This window comes from Urocitellus parryii, chromosome 4 (genome assembly GCF_045843805.1).
Source record: "Urocitellus parryii isolate mUroPar1 chromosome 4, mUroPar1.hap1, whole genome shotgun sequence".
In the NCBI taxonomy this organism is placed as follows: domain Eukaryota; kingdom Metazoa; phylum Chordata; class Mammalia; order Rodentia; family Sciuridae; genus Urocitellus; species Urocitellus parryii.
In genome coordinates, this window is record NC_135534.1 from 95,971,201 (window position 1) to 95,995,141 (window position 23,941).

At 35.5% G+C, this 23,941-nt stretch overlaps 1 protein-coding gene across 1 annotated transcript in view; it reads right to left on the reverse strand.

The window, feature by feature from the left end:
* Nucleotides 1-2,136: 2,136 nt before the first annotated feature.
* The window catches only part of C4H11orf65 (chromosome 4 C11orf65 homolog), a 39,971-nt gene continuing 18,166 nt past the window's right edge, over nucleotides 2,137-23,941 (reverse strand). Inside the window, exons 4-9 of the mRNA XM_026399058.2 lie at nucleotides 18,222-18,275; nucleotides 17,893-18,093; nucleotides 16,780-16,910; nucleotides 13,461-13,631; nucleotides 11,716-11,771; nucleotides 2,137-2,288 (exon numbers count right to left, since the gene is read on the reverse strand). Of these exons, the coding sequence (XP_026254843.1) occupies nucleotides 2,137-2,288; nucleotides 11,716-11,771; nucleotides 13,461-13,631; nucleotides 16,780-16,910; nucleotides 17,893-18,093; nucleotides 18,222-18,275 (765 nt within the window). The remainder of the gene's footprint in view (nucleotides 2,289-11,715; nucleotides 11,772-13,460; nucleotides 13,632-16,779; nucleotides 16,911-17,892; nucleotides 18,094-18,221; nucleotides 18,276-23,941) is intronic.

The following is a 23,941-nucleotide window of genomic DNA, read 5'->3' on the forward strand; positions in this document are numbered from 1 at the left end:
GAGGGAGGGTCTGGAGGTCTTAATTTGCCCTCTAAGAGTGTATCCCTGATTTCTTTCCATCAGGTCCCATCTCTTAAAGATTTCACCACTTCCCAAAGGAGCCTGGGGCTTGGGACTATGCCTTTAACACAGGCCTTTGGGGTATATACAAGAGCTGAACCATAACACTACCCAAAATAATTTTAAAGATTCAATGTAATCCCTATTAAAATACTAATGAAATTATTTACAGAATAAGAATAACAAAATTCATATGAAACCACAAAAAACTCTAAATAGCCAAAGCAATCTTGACCAAAAAGAACAAAACTAGAGCAACTGAAATAACTAACTTCAAGATATACTACAGAGCTATAATAACCAAAACTGCATGATCCCAGAAACAAACCTGTGCACCTACAGTTGACCAGTTCTTGATAAATGTGCCAAAAACATATTGGAGAAAAGACAGTTTCTTCATTATTCCCCATAATACAGGGAAAACTGTATATTCATATGCAGAAGATCAAAATTTAATCCACTTTCACCTTATACTAAAATCAACTCAAAGTGGACCAAAGAAATATAAGATGAAATTGTGAAACCACTAGAAGAAACAAGAAATGTGTTAGACAAAGGTAAAGACAATGACTTTTTAGATAGGACCTCAAAAACACAGAAGCCAAAGCAAAAATTGACAAATAGAATTAGAACAAATTAAAAAGCTTCTGCACAGCAAAAGAAACAGTGAAAAGACAGCCTACAGAATGGAAGAAAATATTTGCCCATTATTCACTGACAAAATGTTAATATCTAGAATATTAAGAAGCTCACAAAACTTAAAAAGAAACAGCAATCCAATTACAAAATGGAGAAATAATCCAACTAGACACTTCTCAAAAGAAATTCAAATACTTGAAAAAAATGTCAAGTATCATTAGCCATCAGGTAAATGCAAATCGAAACTACAATGAGATACATCTCACTCCAGTTAGAATGACTATTATAAATAATAAATGATAGGTACTGACATGGATATGAGGAAAAAAAAACTCTTACACACTATTGGTGCAAATGCAAATTAGCATGGCCATATGGAGAACAATTTAGATGTTTCTCAAAAGATTAAAAATAGATGTATCATGTGATCCAGCTATCCCACTTCTGGGTATACATACCAAAAAAATGAATTCAGTATATCAAAGAAATGCCTGCACTCCCACATTAATTGCAGCACTGTTCACGAGAGCCAAGGTATTTAATTAGCCTTGGTATCCATCAACATATGAATGGAGAATGGAAAATGAAAATGTGGCATATATGCATATGGAATATTATTCAGCCATAAAAAATGAAATCCTGCCATTTGCAGAAAAATGGAAGGAGCTAGAATCTCTTAAGTGAGATAATTCAGATACAGGAAGACAAATGCCAGATGTTCCCATGTGGATGCAAAAAAATAATAAGTCTAAACATAGAGTATCAGATAGCAGAGGGTTGGAAGGGTGGGGAGTAGATTAAGGGAACTGAATAACAGGTACCAAAATAAAGATAGTGAAGACATTCTAGTGTTCTTCAGCACAGTGGGATAACTATAGCTCACAATAACCTATTATATATTTTATGAAAAACTAAGAGAAGCCCAAAACCTCCAAACAAATTATAAAGAGATGTAAATGTTACCCTGATTTGGTCTGTAAATATTATATACACATGTTGAAATATACTGTATACCATAAATATGTTTAATTATTATGTGAATTTTTAAGATTTAGTGAAGAAATAAAAGAATAAGGGAAAGTTGGAGAGGGAATGGAAAAAGCAAAGCCATTTAGATATGACCTTACATGATTTCCCTGAAGGCTTCAAAGGAGGAAAATAATCTGATTACTTTTTATACCTAAATGTAGTATCTTATGCATGACTGTTAGAATTATGGTTTATCAGCATTCTAGAACTGATTTCTGTATTTTTCTTGACTACTGTATGCAGTCTAATGTTATTTCTGTTTAATCTTCGATTCTTAACTAGGGTAGATTCTATGCTGAGAATAGACATACAAGCTGCTTCAGTCAGAGTAAGTTCTCTCAACTGTAACTGGTAAATGCAGGGCTTAAAGGACCATAACCTCAGAAAATAAAATAATGTATTTTATGTTTACATTTCATAAGTGGAATCAGGTGTTACTCTAGTAAAATTTGGGTTTTCATAAATATTGCCATATAAATAATCATATGGTGCTTCCATGTGCACCTCTGATCTATCTTCAGCGTTGCGTGTATCTTTCTGTTCTTGCTCAAACCTGAAACCTAAAGAGAAATGACAAATGATCAGATGCTAAATATGATAAGGTAGATTCATTTAATATGATACTATGGCCAGGTAAGATCTATTCCATATCCCTTTTCACCACTCAGAATAGATATCATTCATATATATATATATATATATATATATATATATATATATATATACACACACACACACACACACACAATTTTAGTTGTTGATGGACCTTTATTTTATTCATTTACTTATATGTAGTGCTGAGAATTGAATCCAGTGCCTCACACATGTGAGACAAGCACTCTACCACTGATACACAACCCACCCAGAGTAGATACCTTTCTTTATATGTTGTTTAACTGAAATCATAAATTTCTGCCCCAAATTTCTGAATTCATCCTATTTTTACCACCATATATTATTGTTCTGCAGGACCTGAGATTGAGTGAAGTTTGATCTAATAACTAGCTGTTTGATTTGGGGTAATTATTAAAGTTCTTTAAGTCTCAGTGTCATCTGAAAGTTGGGATATAATAACACCTACCTCATCCTAATAAAGAGGGAATTAAATGTGATGGTGCGTATAAAGAAGTTTTCCTAGTGTTTGTCATTTAGTTTTCTGTAATTAACTATTAGCTAATAGTTCTTTATTCACAAATGAATAGATGCCTTTTTTTCTTCTGCAGAGCTGAAGTTCCCATATCTATTCTGGATTTGACCTGCTTCTTGAAGAGGTGGCACACATTCTCTAATGCCAGTATCTTCAATTCATCATCTTCACTGGCTTCAGTGATGCAAATCTCCACTATGAGAAATAATTTTTTCTTGTTCTTGTGCTCCTTCTAACTACTATCCTGTATCTTTTCTTTCATGGTGATCTTTTATAACTCAGTAATTTATATTGTTTCTTTTTGTACCTTCCATTCCTTTATATTCTTTGATCTGCCAGTAAGAACCTACTAAGAGTTACACATTGGGATTTCTTTTTTTTTTTTTTTTTTTATTGGTCGTTCATAACATTACATAGTTCTTAATACATCATATTACACGGTTTGATTCACGTGGATTATGACCTCCCCCTTTTACCCCGTATACAAATTGCTGTATCACATCAGTTACCCTTCCATTGATTGACATATTGCCTTTCTAGTGTCTGATGTATTCTGATGTCTGTCCTATTCTCTACTATCCCCCCTCCCCTCCCCTCCCCTCCCCTCCCCTCCCCTTTTCTCTCTCTACCCCTTCTACTGTAAATCATTTCTTCCATTTGTATTATCTTGTCTTACCCCTCCTTTCCTCTTGTATGACATTTTGTATATCCCTGAGGATCGCCTTCCATTTCCATGCAATTTCCCTTCTCACTCCCTTTCCCTCCCACCTCTCATCCCTGTTTAATGTAAATCTTCTTCTCAAGCTCTTCGTCCCTACCCTGTCCTTGTTTACTCCCCTTATATCAAAGGAGTCATTTGGTATTTGTTTTTTAAAGATTGACTAGCTTCACTTAGCATAATCTGCTCTAATGCCATCCATTTCCCTCCAAATTCTATGATTTTGTCATTTTTTAATGCAGAATATTACTCCATAGTATATAAATGCCACATTTTTTTTATCCATTCATCTATTGAAGGGCATCTAGGCTGGTTCCACAGTCTTGCTATCGTGAATTGAGCTGCTATGAACATTGATGTAGCAGTGTCCCTGTAGCATGCTCTTGTTAGGGCTTTAGGGAATAGACCGAGAAGGGGAATAGCTGGGTCGAATGGTGGTTCCATTCCCAGCTTTCCGAGAAATCTCCATACTGCTTTCCAAATTGGCTGCACCAATTTGCAGTCCCACCAGCAATGAACAAGAGTGCCCTTTTCCCCGCATCCTCTCCAGCACTGATTGTTGTTTGACTTCCTAATGGCTGCCAGTCTTACTGGAGTGAGATGGTATCTTAGGGTAGTTTTGATTTGCATTTCTCTGACTGCTAGCGATGGTGAGCATTTTTTCATGTACGTGTTGATTGATTGTATGTCCTCCTCTGAGAAGTGTCTGTTCAGGTCCTTGGCCCATTTATTGATTGGGTTATTTGTTATCTTATTGTCTAATTTTTTGAGTTCTTTGTATATTCTGGTTATTAGGGCTCTATCTGAAGTGTGTGGAGTAAAGATTTGTTCCCAGGATGTAGGCTCCCTGTTTATCTCTCTTATTGTTTCTTTTGCTGAGAAAAAACTTTTTAGTTTGAGTAAGTCCCATTTGTTGATTCTATTTGTTAACTCTAGCGCTATGGGTGTCCTATTGAGGAATTTGGAGCCCGATCCCACAGCGTGTAGATCATAACCAACTTTTTCTTCTATCAGATGCCATGTCTCTGATTTAATATCAAGCTCCTTGATCCATTTTGAGTTAACTTTTGTGCACGGCGAGAGATAGGGATTCAGATTCATTTTGGTGCAAATGGATTTCCAGTTTTCCCAGCACCATTTGTTGAAGATGCTATCCTTCCTCCATTGCATGCTTTTAGCCCCTTTATCAAAAATAAGATAGTTGTAGTTTTGTGGATTGGTTACTGTGTCCTCTATTCTGTACCATTGGTCCACCCGCCTGTTTTGGTACCAGTACCATGCTGTTTTTGTTACTATTGCTCTGTAGTATAGTTTGAAGTCTGGTATCGCTATACCGCCTGATTCACACTTCCTGCTTAGTATTGTTTTTGCTATTCTGGGTCTTTTATTATTCCATATGAATTTCATGATTCTTTTATCGATTTCTATAAGGTATGCTGTTGGGATTTTGATTGGCATTGCATTGAACCTATATAGGACTTTTGGTAATATCGCCATTTTGATGATGTTAGTTCTGCCTATCCATGAGCAGGGTATATTTTTCCATCTTCTAAGGTCTTCTTCTATGTCTTTCTTTAGGGTTCTGTAATTTTCATTGTATAAATCTTTCACCTCTTTTGTTAGGTTGATTCCCAAGTATTTTATTTTTTGGGGGGATATTGTGAATGGAGTAGTTGTCCTCATTTCCGTTTCAGAGGATTTGTCGCTCATATACAGGAATGCCTTTGATTTATGCGTGTTGATCTTATATCCTGCCACTTTGCTGAATTCATTTATTAGCTCTAATAGCTTCTTTGTGGACCCTTTTGGGTCTGCTACGTATAGAATCATATCATCTGCAAATAGTGATAATTTAAGTTCTTCTTTTCCTATTTTTATGCCTTTAATTTCTTTCGTCTGCCTAATTGCTCTGGCCAGTGTTTCGAGGACTATGTTGAACAGAAGTGGCTAGAGAGGGCATCCCTGTCTTGTACCAGATCTTAGGGGGAATGCCTTCAATTTTTCTCCATTCAGAATGATGCTGGCCTGTGGCTTATCATAGATTGCTTTTACAATGTTGAGGTATGATCCAGTTATCCCTAATTTTTCTAGAGTTTTGAACATAAAGGGATGCTGTACTTTGTTGAAAGCTTTTTCTGCATCTATCGAGATGATCATATGGTTCTTGTTTTTAAGTCTATTGATGTGGTGGATAACATTTATTGATTTCCGTATATTGAACCAACCTTGCATACCAGGGATGAATCCTACTTGATCATGGTGTATAATTTTTTTGATATGTATTTGAATCCGATTCGCCAGAATTTTATTGAGGATTTTTGCATCAAGGTTCATTAGAGATATTGGTCTGTAGTTTTCTTTCTTTGAAGTGTCTTTGTCTGGTTTCGCAATCAGGGTCATGTTGGCCTCGTAGAATGAATTTGGAAGTTCTCCCTCTTTTTCTATTTCCTGAAATAGCTTGAAAAGTATAGGTGTTAGTTCCTCTTTAAAGGTTTTGTAAAACTCTGCTGTATACCCATCCGGTCCTGGGCTTTTCTTAGTTGGTAGTCTTTTGATGGTTTCTTCTATTTCCTCTATTGTTATTGGTCTGTTTAGGTTGTCTATATCCTCCTGGCTCAATCTGGGCAGATCATAAGACTCAAGGAATTTATCTATGCCTTTACTATCTTCTATTTTATTGGAGTATAAGGATTCAAAGTACTTTCTTATTATCTTCTGTATTTCTGAAGTGTCTGTTGTGATATTGCCTTTTTCATCCCGTATGCTAGTAATTTGGGTTCTCTCTCTTCTTCTCTTCGTTAGCATGGCTAAGGGTCTGTCAATTTTATTTATTTTTTCAAAGAACCAACTTTTAGTTTTGTCAATTTTTTCAATTGTTTCTTTTGTTTCAATTTCATTAATTTCAGCTCTGATTTTAATTATTTCTTGCCTTCTACTTCTTTTGCTGTTGTTTTGCTCTTCTTTTTCTAGGATTTTGAGATGAAGTATGAGATCATTTATTTGTTGGCTTTTTCTTTTTTTGAGGAATGAACTCCAAGCAATGAATTTTCCTCTTAGAACTGCTTTCAATGTGTCCCATAGATTCCGATATGTTGTGTCTGTGTTTTCATTTAACTCTAGGAAGTTTTTAATTTCCTCCTTGATGTCTTCTAAAACCCATTGATCACTCAGCAACCTATTGTTCATTCTCCAGGTGATGCTTGATTTTTCCTTTCTTCTTTTATCATTGATTTTCAGTTTCATTCCATTATGATCAGACAAGATGCATGGTATTATCTCTACCTCTTTGTATTGTCTAAGAGTTGCCCTGTGACATAGTATATGGTCTATTTTTGAGAAGGTTCCATGTGCTGCTGAGAAAAAAGTGTAGCAACTTGATGTTGGGTGGTATAGTCTATATATGTCAATTAAGTCTAGGTTGTTAATTGTGTTATTGAGTTCTATAGTTTCCTTATTTAACTTTTGTTTGGAAGATCTGTCCAGTGGTGAGAGAGGTGTGTTGAAGTCTCCCATGATTATTGTATGGTGGTCTATTAGACTCTTGAACTTGAGAAGAGTTTGCTTGATAAACACGGCTGCACCATTATTTGGGGCATATATATTTATGATTGTTATGTCTTGTTGGTGTATGGTTCCCTTGAGCAGTATGAAGTGTCCTTCTTTATCCCTTTTGATTAGCTTTGGCTTGAAATCTATTTTATTAGATATGAGTATGGACACTCCTGCTTGTTTCCGTGGTCCATATGAGTGATATGATTTTTCCCAACCTTTCACCTTCAGTCTATGTACATCTTTTCCTATTAAATGCGTCTCCTGTAGACAGCATATTGTTGGGTCTTGTTTTGTGATCCATTCTACTAGCCTGTGTCTCTTAATTGGTGAGTTTAAGCCATTAACATTTAGGGTTATTATTGAGATATGGTTTGTTCTTCTATCCATATTTGTTTATTGATGTTATTAAACCTGATTTGTTATCCTCTTTGACTACTTTCCCCCCTTTACTGTCCTACCTCCCATTGTTGGTTATCCATGTTATTTTCCATTTCCTCTTCCTGTAATGTTTTGCCAAGGATTTTTTGAAGAGATGGTTTTCTAGCTGCGAATTCTTTTAACTTTTGTTTATCGTGGAAGGTTTTAATTTCATCTTCTAATCTGAAGCTTAATTTCGCCGGATACACGATTCTTGGTTGGAATCCATTTTCTTTAAGCGTTTGAAATATGTTATTCCAGGATCTTCTAGCTTTTAGAGTCTGTGTTGAGAGATCAGCTGTTATCCTGATTGGTTTACCCCTAAATGTAATCTGCTTTCTTTCCCTTGTAGCTTTTAAAATTCTCTCCTTATTCTGTATGTTGGACATCTTCATTATAATGTGTCTAGGTGTGGATCTCTTATGATTTTGCACATTCGGCGTCCTGTAGGCTTCTAGGATTTGGGATTCTGTCTCATTCTTCAAGTCTGGGAAGTTTTCTTGTATTATTTCACTGAATAGATTGCTTAATCCTTTGGTTTGGAGCTCTGTGCCTTCCTGTATCCCAATGACTCTTAAGTTTGGTCTTTTGATATTATCCCATAGCTCTTGAATGTTCTGCTCATGGTTTCTTAGTAGACTTGCTGAGCTATCTATGTTCTTTTCAAGTTGAAATATTCTGTCTTCATTGTCTGATGTTCTATCTTCTAAGTGATCAACTCTGCTGGTAGTATTCTCAATTGAGTTTTTAAGTTGGTTTATTGTTTCCTGCATCTCTAGTATTTCTATTTGTTTGTTTTTTATTACCTCTATCTCCCTGTGAAATTGATCTTTTCCTTCCTGGATTTGTTTGTCAATATGATCTTTCATTGTCTGATTTTGCTGTCTCATGTCTTCCTTGAGACTCCAGATCATCTGAAGCATGTATGTCCTGAGCTCTCTATCTGACATTCCATCTGTTGCAGCTATTACCTCTTCTAAAGTTGAGTTGACCTGCATTGCCTGTGGTCCTTTCTTTCCTTGTCGTTTCATACTGCTGGCGTTTCCTTCTGCTTGGTGAAATTGTTGTGTCTTTGATATTTTCCCCCTCTATTTAATTATATTGCTCTTGTATAATTGAAAAATCACCCTTTCAGGGCAGGTAGTGGCTGTGATCCTCCTCCAATTAGTGTGATACTGGGGAGGAGAGATATTAGAAGGGGAGGGAAGAAGTCACTAAAGAGAATGAGTGTAGGCAGGTAGAATTCAAGGAAGGTGGAATAGGAAAATTGAAAGAAGTGAGAAGACAAAAGAGAAAAAAAAAGTGAAAAGAAAGAAAGAAGAAACGAAAAAAAAAATAAAAATTTAAAACCAAAAAAAAAAAAGAAAAAATTTTATAATGATAGTAAAAAAATGGAAATTAAAGTTTAAAAAATAATAGTAATACTGATAAAATAAAAAGAATTTAAAAAAATTGAAACCATTAATAGGAACGTTAAAGAACAACAACTACATCAACAACAAAAAGTGAAAATAAAATTAAAAAAAAAATACTAATAATAATCATTAAAAAAATAATAATAATAATATTAATAAATGCAGTCATATAGCTCGATTAACTTCTCATCCAGTTGGTGGAGCTATGCCCACTGGGCCAGGCTTTTCTTCTTGATAGGTGGGAACCAATCACTGTGCCTCAGCTCTTCTTCCCAGACTGTGTGGGTCTCTAATCCTGAGTGCCTAGGGCCTTCTCTTGTGGTTCCTCAAGCCAGGCCCCGCTCACCTGTGACACTCACCACAATACTGACTACACGCCAGGTCTGCTGCTCCTGGGAGCCCTGTTTTCATGGGTGCCTGGGCACACCCTTTCTGTTTGCCTCCCTCAGACCCTAAGTTTGTAGGGCTTGGGGCTGAGGGCCCCCAGCGAATTTGTTTGCCCTCAGGTAGCAGCAACTCCCCTGATAGCTGGTGCAAGGGACCTGTTGTCAGCACTGGTGATAGCAATAGCTGGGAGTCCTGCGCCGCTAGTCCTGCGTCACTCCTGATTCCCTGGGTCTGGCTGTGGTGCTCAGTTGGCTTTTACCTCTTTGAGTTCAGGCGGTCCGACTAGTTATTTCAGCGGGATCATTAGTGTTGATTCACATGAAGCAGGCGAACCTGAGCTAGAATGCAGCCAATTCGGGCTCAGTGTGTTCTGAGAAGGCTAGACCGTTCGCCCGGGGTCCACTTCAGCTCAACCGTGCCTAGTGGTCCTGAGCGAACAGTATTTTGACAGTTTACTTCTCCCTATGCCCGTGTAGCTGAAGGGGTTAGAGACTTGATCTCTCTGCGTCCGCCGCCATGTTGGATCATTTAGATTTTAAATTGTCACTCATCTTATCAGCTGTTCCATTTTACTCGGCAGCTCACTCTCACGGTTAAGAGTCTATTCTAAGGTGCTCCGCGGAAAGCGGTGGCGGCAGCGGCGGTGGCTGCAGCGGCGGCGGCGGCGGCAGCAAAGCTGTGGCCTTCGGGACCCCCGTGGAGGGGGTGCGGGCTGGGGGAGGGGAGGCAGCGCCTCGGGGCCCGCGCGGGCCGGGTACTGGGCACGCGAGAGAGCGGGTGGGGTGGGGGAAAGAGATTGAGATCTAGATTTAGGGAGTGAGCGTGGGAGGAGAGATGGCGGGGGAGAAGCGAAGCGGAGAGGCGGAGAGGGGAGTGAGAAGGGGCCCAGGGAGCCCGGCAGCTCGGGGGCTGCTCGCGCTGAAGTCGTGGCGGATTCACTCCATCTAGGCCCTTTTCTTGACACGGTGCTGAATCCTTGTCGACAGATCTCCTTTAATGATCTTTACTTCTTCTTTTAAGAAGCAGCAACATACGCTGCGGCGGCGGTGGCGCGGAGCACAGAGCGGCTCACTCATTCCCCGCCGCCATCTTCCTGGTAGAAGTCCACATTGGGATTTCTGTTGCAAAGAGAATAGACAACACTCTGCCCTCTAGTGAAGAAGGTTACCTAAACTGAGCTCTAGAAGACCATCAATGATTAATCCTCCAAAGTGAAAATTGCATCACGTGTTTGAGGTACAGGCATGAAAACAGTGAGGAGCAAGAGGGGGAGCATGTACAAGTGGAAGGCGAGGCCACAGTCAGAGGCAAGGCCATGATCAGTTTAGGCTTTTTTTTGTGTGTGTGGTAGAAGACAATTTAAGGCAGCAGAGTGTGGTCATGTTTAAAAGCATGAATTTAGCTAACCTGCTTCAATTAAAATCCTGGCCCTCACACAAATTGTGTTTCCTCAAACAAATCATAGCACCTCCTTGTTTGCTTCTCTATAAATGCAAATAATAGAACCTGTTTGGTTGGATTGTTTTGAAAACCAAATGAGTTACTTTTATAAAGCACTTTTAAGATGGCACTTCTACAATGCAATTGCTAAAGAATAGGAGGAATCATTTTTACCTTTATATGTAAGACTGTTATTTGGGAATAGAATGAAATTTTCTAGTTTGTTTAGGATTGAATAAAGTGTGTGTGTGTGTGTGTGTTTTTTAAGTTGTATCTCATGGTTTCAGCAATAATAGCCCTTTTTAAATGTTTTTTTAAAAAATTTTGAGCCAGGCATGGTGGTACACACCTGTAATCCCAGTGGCTCGGGAGGCTGAGGCAGGAAGATCTCAAGTTCAAAGCCAGCCTCAGCAAAAGCAATGTGTTAAGCAACTCAGTGAGATCTTCTGTCTAAATAAAATACAAAATAGGGCTGGGGATGTGGCTTAGTGGTTGAGTGCCCCTGAATTCAATCCCCAGTACCCCCCCAAAAAAAAAATTGAGATGGGGTCTTGTTAAGTTGATTAGGGCCTTGCTAAATTGCTAAGGCTGGCCTTGAACTTGTGATCTTCCTGCTTCACCCTCTGGAGGTGCTGGAATTATAGGCATGCACCACTGCTCCCAGCTTCAGCAATGATTTTTAATGGGCAAACTTTATTTGGCAAAATAAATGTCACAAAATGTTGAAAACACTTTTTAGGATCTATGCCACTATTGTTCTTCCAGTGGTCAAGAATATTGAGAAGCTAAAAGTTATATCTATATATTGTGTAGGTTACTGAAATTTTGGATATTTAGAAATGTTTACATATGTGAAATGTATAATTATAGTTCATGAGAATTTCCCAAAAGTATTGCTAAAAATCACCTACCTTTATAGTTAACTGAAGAGTTGCTTGTTGCAATTTCCTTCCAGTTTGCAATATACCTAAGCATGTTATATGGACATTAAATGAAATTGATTAGGAAGCAAAAAGTTAATTCATTAGTACATGTTTAGATTAATTATAACAATAGTCTCAATGTTAAATTCTTAGGACTTTCCTATATCTTAGTAGCTCACATGTACCTAAGGCAATCACCAAGACAAGGGGATGAAGGAGGTATAAAAATGGGGCCTACCATATGTCAGAGTAGTATCCTTTTGCCTTTCCCCCAGTTCCTGACTCATTTTATCCTGTTTCATTCCTGCAAGATCCTCAGTGAGGACCTACTAAGTTAGTAGCTAATAATTTCTAAATTTGAAGTATAGCAGAAAACCCTCAGAGGGAAAAGCCAATAGAAACATTCTCCTTAGTTTTGGATTGCCAGACCTGTTTCTGATATTTTAGAGGAAATTTAAACTACGTTGTTTATGATTTAAACAATAGTGCTGTCTTTGCAGTATCCATAAAATATAAAAGGTAATATTCAAGTTGGGCAAATGCAGCTAACTCTTCAGCTCCCTAAACGTAGGCTGAAATAGTGAGACCATGGTAACCAGAGAAGAGATAAAATAGGAAGAACACATATGATGAGCTGTGAAGATGAGCAGAAGTTCTAAGGCAGATTTCCTGAGACTTATTTCATCTTAGGCCTTATATCCCCTTTTCTAAGCCTCCTTCCTTTCAAATGCACCCAGTCTTACCCATAAATCAGTAAGAAGTTAGCCAAAGCAAGTACTGAAAGGGAGATGGCAGAGAAAAAATGAGGAAGATTAGAATTGTCACATAACAAAATACTCTGAGTTGTTTCCACTTTTTGGTTATTATAAAATAATGTTCCTATGAAACTTCATGTGCAGATTTTTACATGGACATATATTTTATTTATCTTGGAATGAAATTGCTAGATCATGATAACAACTTTATGTTTAATCATCTGAGAAACTTCCAGATTGTTTCCAAAGTGGGTGCAACACTGCATGTTTCCAGTATCAGCATATAAGTGTTCTAGTTTTCTCACACTCTCACCAACACTTGTTATTATCTATAGTTTTACTTATAGTCATGCTAGTAGGTACGAAGTGATACTTCTGATTTGCATGTCCCTAGTGATCATATTAAATATTTCAAAAATTTTACTATACAAAATTCTAAAAATGTTTTTCAAAGAACATTTTACTGAAAAATTATACCTTATTAATATCTCACACAGAAAAAATAGGAAATATAGATTGACAATATAATTTTTATAATTAATTTCATGTTCTTAGCCTTGTTTCTAAACTGCAAAGTACAAACAAAACAGAATTATACTAAAGCATAAGAATACAGTATGTGAATAAAAATAAAACAAAAACCACTTAAGTCTAATTTCTTTAATTCTTGGATCATTCCTCATTTTTCCCGCTTTTCTTTAGAAAAATAATACTAATTTTTGGAAGATTATGTTTGTGGCCCTAAGACTCACTATGGGAGTAGGAAATGTTAAAAAGAAAAAATAGGGCTGGGATTGTGGCTCAGTGGTAGAGCACTCACCTAGCAAGTGCAAGGCCTTGGGTTCAATCCTCAACACAAAAAAAATAAAATAAAGGTATTTAAAACAAAAAAATCTTAAAAAAAAGTTAAAAAGAAAATAAAAGAAAGAAAAAATATATGACTGCCTTTCTTTTCCAAGAATAGCAATATGTACTTACTCATCAAAGTTGAGTGTATTGGTCCACTTCAGTACTTCATCTACTTCCCATTCCATCACAGAATCTATCCCACCATCTTCAATACTTTTCATTAGACCTTTTGTTGCTGTTTGAATTAAGCTTACAGTGCCATAATGAGTAGCCCTAGCCATGAGGCTCCCTGTGTAGTACCTAAACAGAAGAAGTGAAGAGAAAGGTCAGTCATTGCAATAGGTCATAACAAGCAGATATGATTGTTATATATTGTTGTTACATATCAATATATATATATATATAAATTAAAACTGGGTATACATTAATACAGTTTTGATCCTATATACCCAGATGCATCTAAACTAAGATCTATATGATAGAATCTTTTGTGGGGGAAAAGAAGTTGACCACACTAAACCAAAGAGGCCTCACTTAAAAATCACCCAATAAGCTGCATTTTTAATGATACAGAGAAAAACTAAGTTGTTTAATCACTGAGTCATAGAATTATAAAGTATAAAGGATGTTAGAGACCAGATAACTAGCTGGCTTGTGTTAACAGTGAGGTAATAAACCCTGGAGGAATTGAGTACCTTCTACAAAGCCATGAATCTAAAGGTAGGTAGAGGGAAATAAAGGGGAAAAAGGAAATGGAGAGGATGAAGATTATCTAGTGAAGACAAACAATATCTTCATGCCAGGTACTTTTCATATATTTTTTTATTTAATTCTCTCTCAAAAGACAGTCATTTGTGACAGTTATTATTTATTTATTTTACTTTTTGGATAAAGAAAGTTGGACTTGTATAAGTTAAAAGACTGTTCAAAATCATGAAGGTAGAAAATATGTAGAAAGCCAGCATTTAAACTTGACTCTAAGTCCAGCCTCTTTTTGACACTAATTTGAGCACATGAATTAATATATCCACCAAACATAAGTATAAATTAGTCCTTAACAAGAATATAGAAATACAGTCATGCATTGCTTAACAAGAAATGTGACATTAGTCAATTTTGTTGCATAAACATCACAGAGTGTACTTACATAAACTTAAGCCACACCAAGACTATAAAGTATAGTATATTGCTTCTAAGCTATAAACCTGTACTACATGTTACTGTACCCACTACTGCAGGCAACTGAAATACAAAGGTGAGTATTTGTGGACCTAAACATAGAAAAGATACAGTAAAAATATGCTATAAACAATTTAAAATGGAGCTGGGGCTGGAGCTCAGTGGCAGAGCACTTGCGTAGCATATGTGAGGCACTGGGTTCAAGCCTCAGCGCCACATAAAAATAAACAAAATAAAGGTATTCTGTCCATCTACAACTATAAAAATTTTTAAAGAGAAAGAAAAGATTTAAAATGGAACACTTGTATAGGGCATGTACCATGAACAGAACTTGGTGAGTAAGTATATGCTGAGTGAATGTGAAGCCCTATAACATTACTATACATAGATATTATAAACACAGTACACTTAGGCTATGCTGAATTTATTTTTAAATGTCTTCCTTTAATAATTAACCTTAGCCTACTGTAAATGTTTTACTCTATAAATTTTGAACACTTGGTTGTACTTTAGTCACTGGAATCCTGTGACCCTTGCAATTGGGTTTCCCTTAACTTACACTGCAACTATAGGAGATGAAAAACTACTTCAGAGCCACTTTGGAGATCTTCTAATTGTCTGCACGTTTTTTTAAATTTAACAACTTTATTGAGGTATAATGGATGTACAATGAACCACATATTTAAATTACACAATTTACAGTTTTGACATGCATACAGCTTGGAAATGCATCACTACAATAAAAACTGTATCTATCCATCATCTCCTCCCCAAGTTTTCTTGTTGCCTTTTGTAATCTTTCCCTATTTCCTCCCTGCTCATTTCCAACAAACTATTTATAGATCTGCTTTGTAACTCTAGATTTGTTTCTAACATCTAGAATTTTATGTAAATGGAACCATGTAATATGTACTCTTTTTGTTAGCATTTTATTTAGCATCATAATTTTGAGATTGATCCATGTGGTTATGTGTATCAATAGTCTGTTCCTTTGTATTGCTGAGTGGTATTCACTCATGTGGATGTAACATATTTGCTTATCCATTCACCTACTCATGAGCACTTATACTGTTTCCAGTTGTGGGCTATTACAAATAAACCTGCTATGAACATTCACATTCAATCTTTTTGTGAACATTGTTATGATTTCTCTTGGGTAAATGCCTAGGAGTAGAATAGCTGTGTTGACTAACTTTTTTTTTTTTTAACTGCCAGACTGTTTTCCAATTAGCTGCACCAGTTTGCACATGCTCCGTATCCCTTGCCAAATACTGGTACGGCAGACTATTTTATCCATTCTGGTGTGTATATGGTGGTAACTCATTATCATTTTAGTTTGCACTTCCCTCATGCCTAATGATGTTAGTCATTAAATGAGTTGCTAATTTGCTATCAATATATCTTCATCAGTGAAGTATTTGTTTAATTTTTTGTCCATATAAAATTACATTGTCTTCTTATCATTACTCTTGAGAATTTAAAATATATTCTAGCCAGGCATGTTGGCACACACCTGATATCCCAGTGGCTCAGAAGGCTGAGGCAGGAGGATCACAAGTTCAAAGCCAGCCTCAGCAGTGGTGAGGCGCTAAGCAACTCAGTGAGACCCTGTCTCTAAATAAAATACAAAGTAGGGTTGGGGATAACTCAGTGGCCAAGTGCCCCTAGGTTCAATCCCTGGTACGAAAAAAAAAATTCTAGATTCAAGAACTTTTTCAGAAATATACTTTGTAAAATGTTGCTATTATTTTTACCTCACATTTCTATTTTTGTAAGAGGTTGTTCAAAGAACAAAAACTTTTAAATTTGAAGAATGCAGTTTAATATATATTTTTAAATTTATAGTTCATGCCTCTGTGTCCTGTTTAAGAAATGTTTGCCAGAACTAAGGTCACTAAAATTTTCTCCTTGATTACTTGTAGATGTTATGGCTTTTGCTCTTATCTTTAGATCTATGATCTCTTGAGTTAATTTTAGACATAACCTAGAGTCAAGTTTCATTTTTCTGCATCTCAATATCTAATTTGTCAAAAAAGCTATCTTTTCCCAATTAAATTCTCTGAGCACCTTTATTGAAAAATCAATTAATATATGTGTGGGTCCATTTCTTAAATCTATATTCTATTGATGTCTACTTTTATGCCAATACTGCAATGCCACCATTGTAATACCTTTAAAAGTCTCCAAATCAAGTAGTTTTAAGTTTCCCAAATCTGTTATTTCCTAAAGTATCATATAGGTTTTTAGTAGGTCTATTTCATTTACTTACATATGCCTCATCCATTCTATTTTTCGAATTTTTCTTTTCTTTTCCAAATCTTGCCTTCTCTTCAGTTTAGAAAAGTGAAACTCGCTTTTCTTTTTGCCTTCCATCACTTCTTTTTCATCTGGTATCCAAAACTATTGAGAAATGAAAATTGAGATATAAAGTATTGACATACTGATTGTGGATTTCTCTTGCTATAGATAAGAACTTTTTTGTCTTCATCAGGAATATACCAAGATAGAAACAGGAGAGAGGATAAACCTTTTCAAGGTATTTCCAATTAAGTCACCGGTGAGAAATACATAGAGCTTTCAGAAGCACATGCTATAGAAAAACAAACAAAGTATTTATGGACTAAAGTACTTTGTATTTGGCAAGTTAATAAGTAGACATATTCTAAGAGTGTTTCTCGACTCACATGAACAGATCTGAACTACACTTAGTGCTGTTGGCTTTTGATGAATCTATCCCTCAATGATTAATCAACCCTCCAGGCACACTCGGGATACATACCTCTATTTTGTCCTAAGTCTCTATAGGTTCCTCTGAATGAAACTTTCTCCTAACTAGTTGCCTACTTTCCCACATCCAATTCATCTCCCATGCCCAATCACACTATGTAACAGAATTTTCTACCACCTATAACACCATGTATTTGCCTTTATTAAAGTACTGAACATACTTGTTGCACTGGACTGAAATATCCTGTTTACTTAACTGTCTCCCCAATTAAAATGGCAAACTATTTGAGGGGAAGAATCATACCTTTTTACCACTGTATGCCTAATGCTTGCACGATTGACAGAAAGTCTGTTGAATGAATTCACACTTCATGTTTCATACTTAGTATATAAAAATATATATAATCTATATTCCAAATATATAATCTGAATTCCAGAGAATATCTAAAGATGGCCTAATATTAAAGCTGATTACTAGAAGTATAAGTAAATGTTAAGAAAAAGAGATAAATTGCTACTCTTAGAATTATTAATCCTAGAACAGTTTAAGCAAATTTTATCAATTACTAGCAATTATTATTTTTTAAAATGTTCAAAGAGAAAACAGTATCTAAATGTATAAAATTTAAAATTACTAATATTTCTCTTTTCTTACTCTATCAGAAACAGGCCTCCAGCCATTGTTTTCTATACGACGATACCAGCCACTATGATCCTCTTCTTGAAAATGATCATTTTTATTATTCGATGTATGGTTTGCTGGAAGATTTGTGTAATCTCTAGGGCTGTTAGCACACAAATCTTCAATATGTCTGTGAGTAAAAATTTTATAGTATATATCAGGTGGAAATTTAATCTGTAGATGGAAAAGTTCAAAGTATTATTGTAATGCAATTACAAATATGATTATAATTTTTAAAAATTACATCTTTTAAATTTTACAAAAATGTGCTTTAAAATTATTAAAGATTCATGTGTACTTACTCCACCTAATCTGAATCGTACATGAATGCCAGCAGCAGCATCTAGAAGTTCTGCCTATAAGAAAGTACATTACTCTTCAATGTTCTATATATATCATCTTGCTGCTTTTCATTCTACTATTTTAAAATAGTTGCTGGATATTGATTACTTACAAAATAGATCAGGTGAAAAGAACTCAAATAATTAGTTTTAAATTAAATTTTTTTTCAAGCTAAAGACATATCTCTTACAGACCCAGTAACTAAAATAGCTTATATGACAACTGAAAAAAAAATGGTACCAAACTATTTCCTTTCTATACTACATACAAATATAAAAGTCAAGCAACTTATTATTCATAAAAATTAAGTCATCATTAAGTCATATATGATTTACATATAAAATATTATTTTATAAATTCAAGAAAAGAAAGATGATTGGTCAACCCAAGTTCAACACCAGATGATCTTTCCTAATTAGATTTTGTTAAATCAAAAACCCAGGTTTAAAAATTGTAAGTATTACACATAATAGGTTTTCTAAATTGTAGTGCTTTGTTCAACATCTCTAGCAATTAGAGAAATGTAATCAAAACTTCTCTAAGATTTCATCTCACTGCAATCAGAATGGCAGCTATTAAGAATACAAACAACAAAAAGTGTTGGTGAGGATGTGGGGTAAAAGGCACATTCATACATTGCTGGTAGGTCTGCAAATTGGTGCAGCCAATATGGAAAACAGTATGGAGATTCCTTGGAAAACTGGGAATGGAACCACCATTTGACCCAGCAATCCCACTCCTCCATCTATACACAAAGGACTTAAAAACAGCATACTACAGGGACACAGCCACATCAGTGTTCATAACAGCACAATTCACAATAGTTAAACTGTGGAACCAACTTAGATGCTCTTCAACAGAGGAATGGATAAAGAAAATGTGGTATATATAGGCAATGAAAAATTATTCAGCATTAAAAGGGAATAAAATCAGGGCATTTGCAGGTAAATAAATGGAGAATATAATGCTAAGTGAAGTAAGCCAATTCTAAAAAAACAAATGCTGAATGTTTTCTCTAATATAAGAATGCTGACTCATAATAGTGATGGGGAGGGAGCATGGGAGGAAGGGGGGAACTTTAGATGGGCAAATGGGAGGGAGGGTAAGGGAAGGGGCAGGGGGGTAGGAAAGACTGTGAAATGAGATGGACATCATTACCCTAAGTACATGTATGAAGACACGAATGGAATGACTCTACTTTGTGTACAACCAGAGATATGAAAAATTGAGCTCTATATGTGAATATGAATTATAATGCATTCTGCTGTCATATATAACAAATTGGAATAAATTTTTAAAAAATTTAAAAAAAAGAAAAGCTAGTTCAGGAATAGAAATGCACTAGACCTTAAGAGATGGTGAAAGGAAGTTTGGAATGAAGTAAGAGCACAGGTAAGAGAAGCTGATGGGGGGCTGGGGATATAGCTCAGTTGGCAGAGTGTTTGCCTCGCACACACAAGGCCCTGAGTTCAATCAATCCCCAGCATCACAAAAAAGAAAAGAAATAAAAGAGAAAGAGAGAGAGGCTGATGGGGATATGAATAAAGGGTTACAGAAAAGACAAAAGATGCATCACAAAGTGTCTGTGTGATTTGGGTGAGCAGTGAAGGGAATTTTTATGTTTCAAAAACAAAACTAACAATGAACTTTTTTAAAAAAATAGTTATTTTTTAGTTGTAATTGGACACTATACACTTATTTTATTTATTTATTTTTATGTGGTACTGAGGATCGAACCCAGGGCCTCGCACATGCTAGGCCAGCACTCTACTGCTGAGCCACAATGCCAGCCCCACAGTGAACTTTTTAATGTACTCATTTCCATGTGACCAAGAAGCAATCAAGAATGCTGTTTCACATGTTTTTTAAAAAAAAATGTGCTGTACTAGCTCTGAGTCATTATTCCTCTATCAGAGGGTAATGTCCCACCTAGCCCCAGCTTTCTGTGTGTGTGTATGCCTCTTGTTTCTCAATCCCCTATTGCCCCTTGCTGGTCTTTCCTGAACTAACAACCAGGCTGAGAGATTGTGCTGTGGCAATATATGATACTACCAATCAAATGAGAGCTGAGCAGCTATACCAATTTAAAAAACAATTGAATTAAGAGCAAGAAAAACTTTGGGGGTTAAAGAGAAGCATTACATGATGATAAAGTGGTCAATTCTCTAAGAAGACATAAAAATCCCTGATGTGTGTAAACCTAACAGAGCATAAACTTATATGAGGCAAAAATTGATGGAACTACAAAGAAAAACAGAGGGATCCATTATTATAGCTGGAGATACCAATACTCCTCTACTAATAAATGACAGATTCAGTAGGCAGAAAATCAGTAGGGTCACAGTTGACCGTGGCAGCACCATAATTGACTAGATCTACTTGATAACACTTCATCTAACAGCAGAATATACCTGAGAATATTCTTTTCAAGCTTATACAGAAGAAATACCAAGATAGACTATATCTGAGTCATGAAACAAACCTTAATAAGTTTAAGATCAGCAATAGAAAGACAAGAGGAAAATACCAAACGCTGGGTATTATAAATAAAAAAATATGTTCAATGAGAAGTCTACAATACAATAATAAAAACTAGAAAGTACTTAGAACTAAGTGAAAAAAGAACTTATCAAATTTTTCAAAATATAGCAAAAACAATGCTTAGAAGAAAATTTATAGCATTGAATTCATATGTTGAAAACAAGAAAGATCTGAAATCAATAATCTAATGTTCCACCTTAAAAAGCTAGAAAAGGGGGCTGGGATTGCGGCTCCGTGATAGAGCGCTTGACTAGCATGCATGAGGCACTGGGTTCGATTCTAGGCACCACATGCAAATAAATTTTTAAAAAATAAAGGTCCATCAACAACTAAAAAAATTTTAAAAAAAAAGCTAGGAAATAAACAAACAGTTACTTGGGAGGCTGGGGCATGAGGACTGTCACAGCAATAGTAAAAGATAACAAAGTTAGAGAACTGACACTACCCAATATCACAAGACTTGCTATTAAGCAAAAGCAATCAAGACAATGTGATACTGGTGAGACGATAAACAAATACATGAATGGAGCAGAAGAGAAAGCCCAGAAATAGACCTGCATAAGTACAGTCAACTGATTGTTGAAAAACAAGAAAAAGTAATTCCTCGGAGAAAATATGTCTTCAATAAATGGTGGTGCAATTCACAATAGCTAAATTATGGAACCAACCTAGATGCCATTCAGTAGATGAATGGAGAGGGAAACTTTGGTGTATATATACACAAATAGAACATTACTCAGCATTAAAGAGAATAAAATCATGGCATTTGCAGGTAAATGGATGAAATTGGAGACTATAATGCTAAGTGAAGCAAGCCAATCCCCCCAAAACAAAGGCTGAATGTTTTCTTTGATATGAGGATGCTGACTCATAATGGCCTTGTGGGGGAGATATGGGAGGAATGGAGAAAATTCAGATAGGGCAAAGGAGAGGGAGGGGAAAGGAGGGGGCAAAGGGGTAGGAATGATGGTGGAATGAGTCAGACATCATTACCCTAATACATGTATGAAAACTCAAATGGTGTGAAAATACTTTGTGTACAATCAATGACTTGAGAAATTGTGCTCTATATATGTAATATGAAATGAATTGCATTCTGCCATCATGTATAACAAATTAGAATAAATCAATAATTTAATTTTAAGAAGTGGTAATGCAACTGGAGGAATAAAGGAATATGATACAAATCTTATAAAATATTAAGAAGAAATCTAAATGAATTGGGTTGGGTGACAATTTTTTTTAAGATACAACACCAAAGTTATGACATGTGGAAGAAAATATTATAGATGAACCTTAGTAAAATTTAAAATTAAGTTCTACTCTGTGAAGATTACAAATAGTATGAAAAGACGAGCCATAGACTAGGGAAAAAATATTTTCAAAACATATATCTAATAAAGGACTGGTATTGAAAACATGAGAAGACCTCTAAAAATTCCAAAATGAGAAAATGAAAAACTTGATTTAAAAATGGGCAAAAATATATCTATAAAGATATCTTACCAATAGTGATATACAGTAAGCATATAAAAAGATGCTCAACCATATATGTTATCAGGTATGTTAGTCAGGTTCTCATCATTGTATCCAAAATACCTAACAACAACGATTTGGAAAAGGAAAGGTTTATTTTGGCTCCTGGTATTAGAGGTTCAGTCCATGGTGGGTTAACTCTATCTCTTTTGGCTCAAGAATAGGCAGAATATGATGGAGAAAAGGCAAAGAGAAGAGCACTCCATTCATGACAGCCAAGAAGCAGAGACAGGGGGCTGGAGGAAGGGGCTGGAGGGGAAGATCAACTCTTCCAGGGCATGCCCCCAGTGATCATCCAACTCCTCCAGTATGCCTTACCTACCTAAATTAACACACAGATAATTTCATCAACGTAATTGAAAAATTGACTTAATTCACATCAATACATTATGCCCAACTAAAGAATACATTACGTCTAGATAAAAATTTACAAAAATAGACATGAAAAGATTGAAATCACAATGCAATTAAGATAAATATTAGTAATAAAGAGATAACTTGGTAATTCCTCAATTTTAAAAGTACAATTCTAGCTGGTGTGATAGTGCATGCTTGTAATCCTAGAGGCTTTCGAGCTAAAGCAGGCGGATCTCAAGTTCAAAGCTGGTTTTAGCAACTTAGCAAGGCCCTAAGCAACTTAGCGAGATCCTGTCTCAAAATAAAAAATAAAGAGGGCTGGGGATGTGGCTTAGTGGTTAAGTGCCTCTAGTACCAAGAGGAAAAAAAAAAGTACAATTCTAAATAACTTTAGAAATTCAAGTAGAAATTTTAAAGTATGTAAGCTGCAGCTAAAAGCATGCTTAAGTTAAAATTTATGGACTCAACTACAAAATACAGTGGGAAATTATAAGTTCAGCATTCAGTTCAAAAAAGTTAGAAGAGTAACAGTTAATATAATTCAAAGAAATTATAAAGAAGGAAATAAGAAACAGCAGGACATGATGAACTAGAAAACGATGAAGTCAGAAAGGCATGAACAATAGAAAGGAAAAATAAAGCTGAAATTTCGTTCTTTGAAAAGACTAATAAAAGTGAAATTGGTCAAAAAAGAAAAGACAAATTATCAGGAATAAAATTTTAAAAAACTATTATAGATTCTAAAATATTAGAAAGATCATAAGAGAATATTATGAGCAATTTTAACTTCAACCTTAATAAATTTGAAAATTTAGGTTAAATGGACAACTTCCTAGGAGAATACAACCTATCAAAGCTAGCAGAAGAATAAATACAAAATAAGAATACATCTTTAACTATATATTGGATTTATAATTTAAAATCTCACAAAGAAAACTCTTGGCACAGACGGCTTCACTGGTAAGTACTTATCCTCTTTTAAGAAAAAAAATAACATTTAATGTAAAAACTAAATCTAGAAAATAAGTGGGGAAGGCACATTTTCCTATCTGTTTTAGGAGGCCACTAAGGTTTGTTTGTTTGTTTTTTAATTTTTTTAATTTGGTCTTTTCAGTTATACATGACAGTAGAATGTATTTGACATCGTACATACATGGAGTATAAGTTCCCATACTTGTGGCTGTACAAGTTAAAATGTGGAGTTATACCATTCGTGTATTCATATATGAACATAGGAAAGTTATGT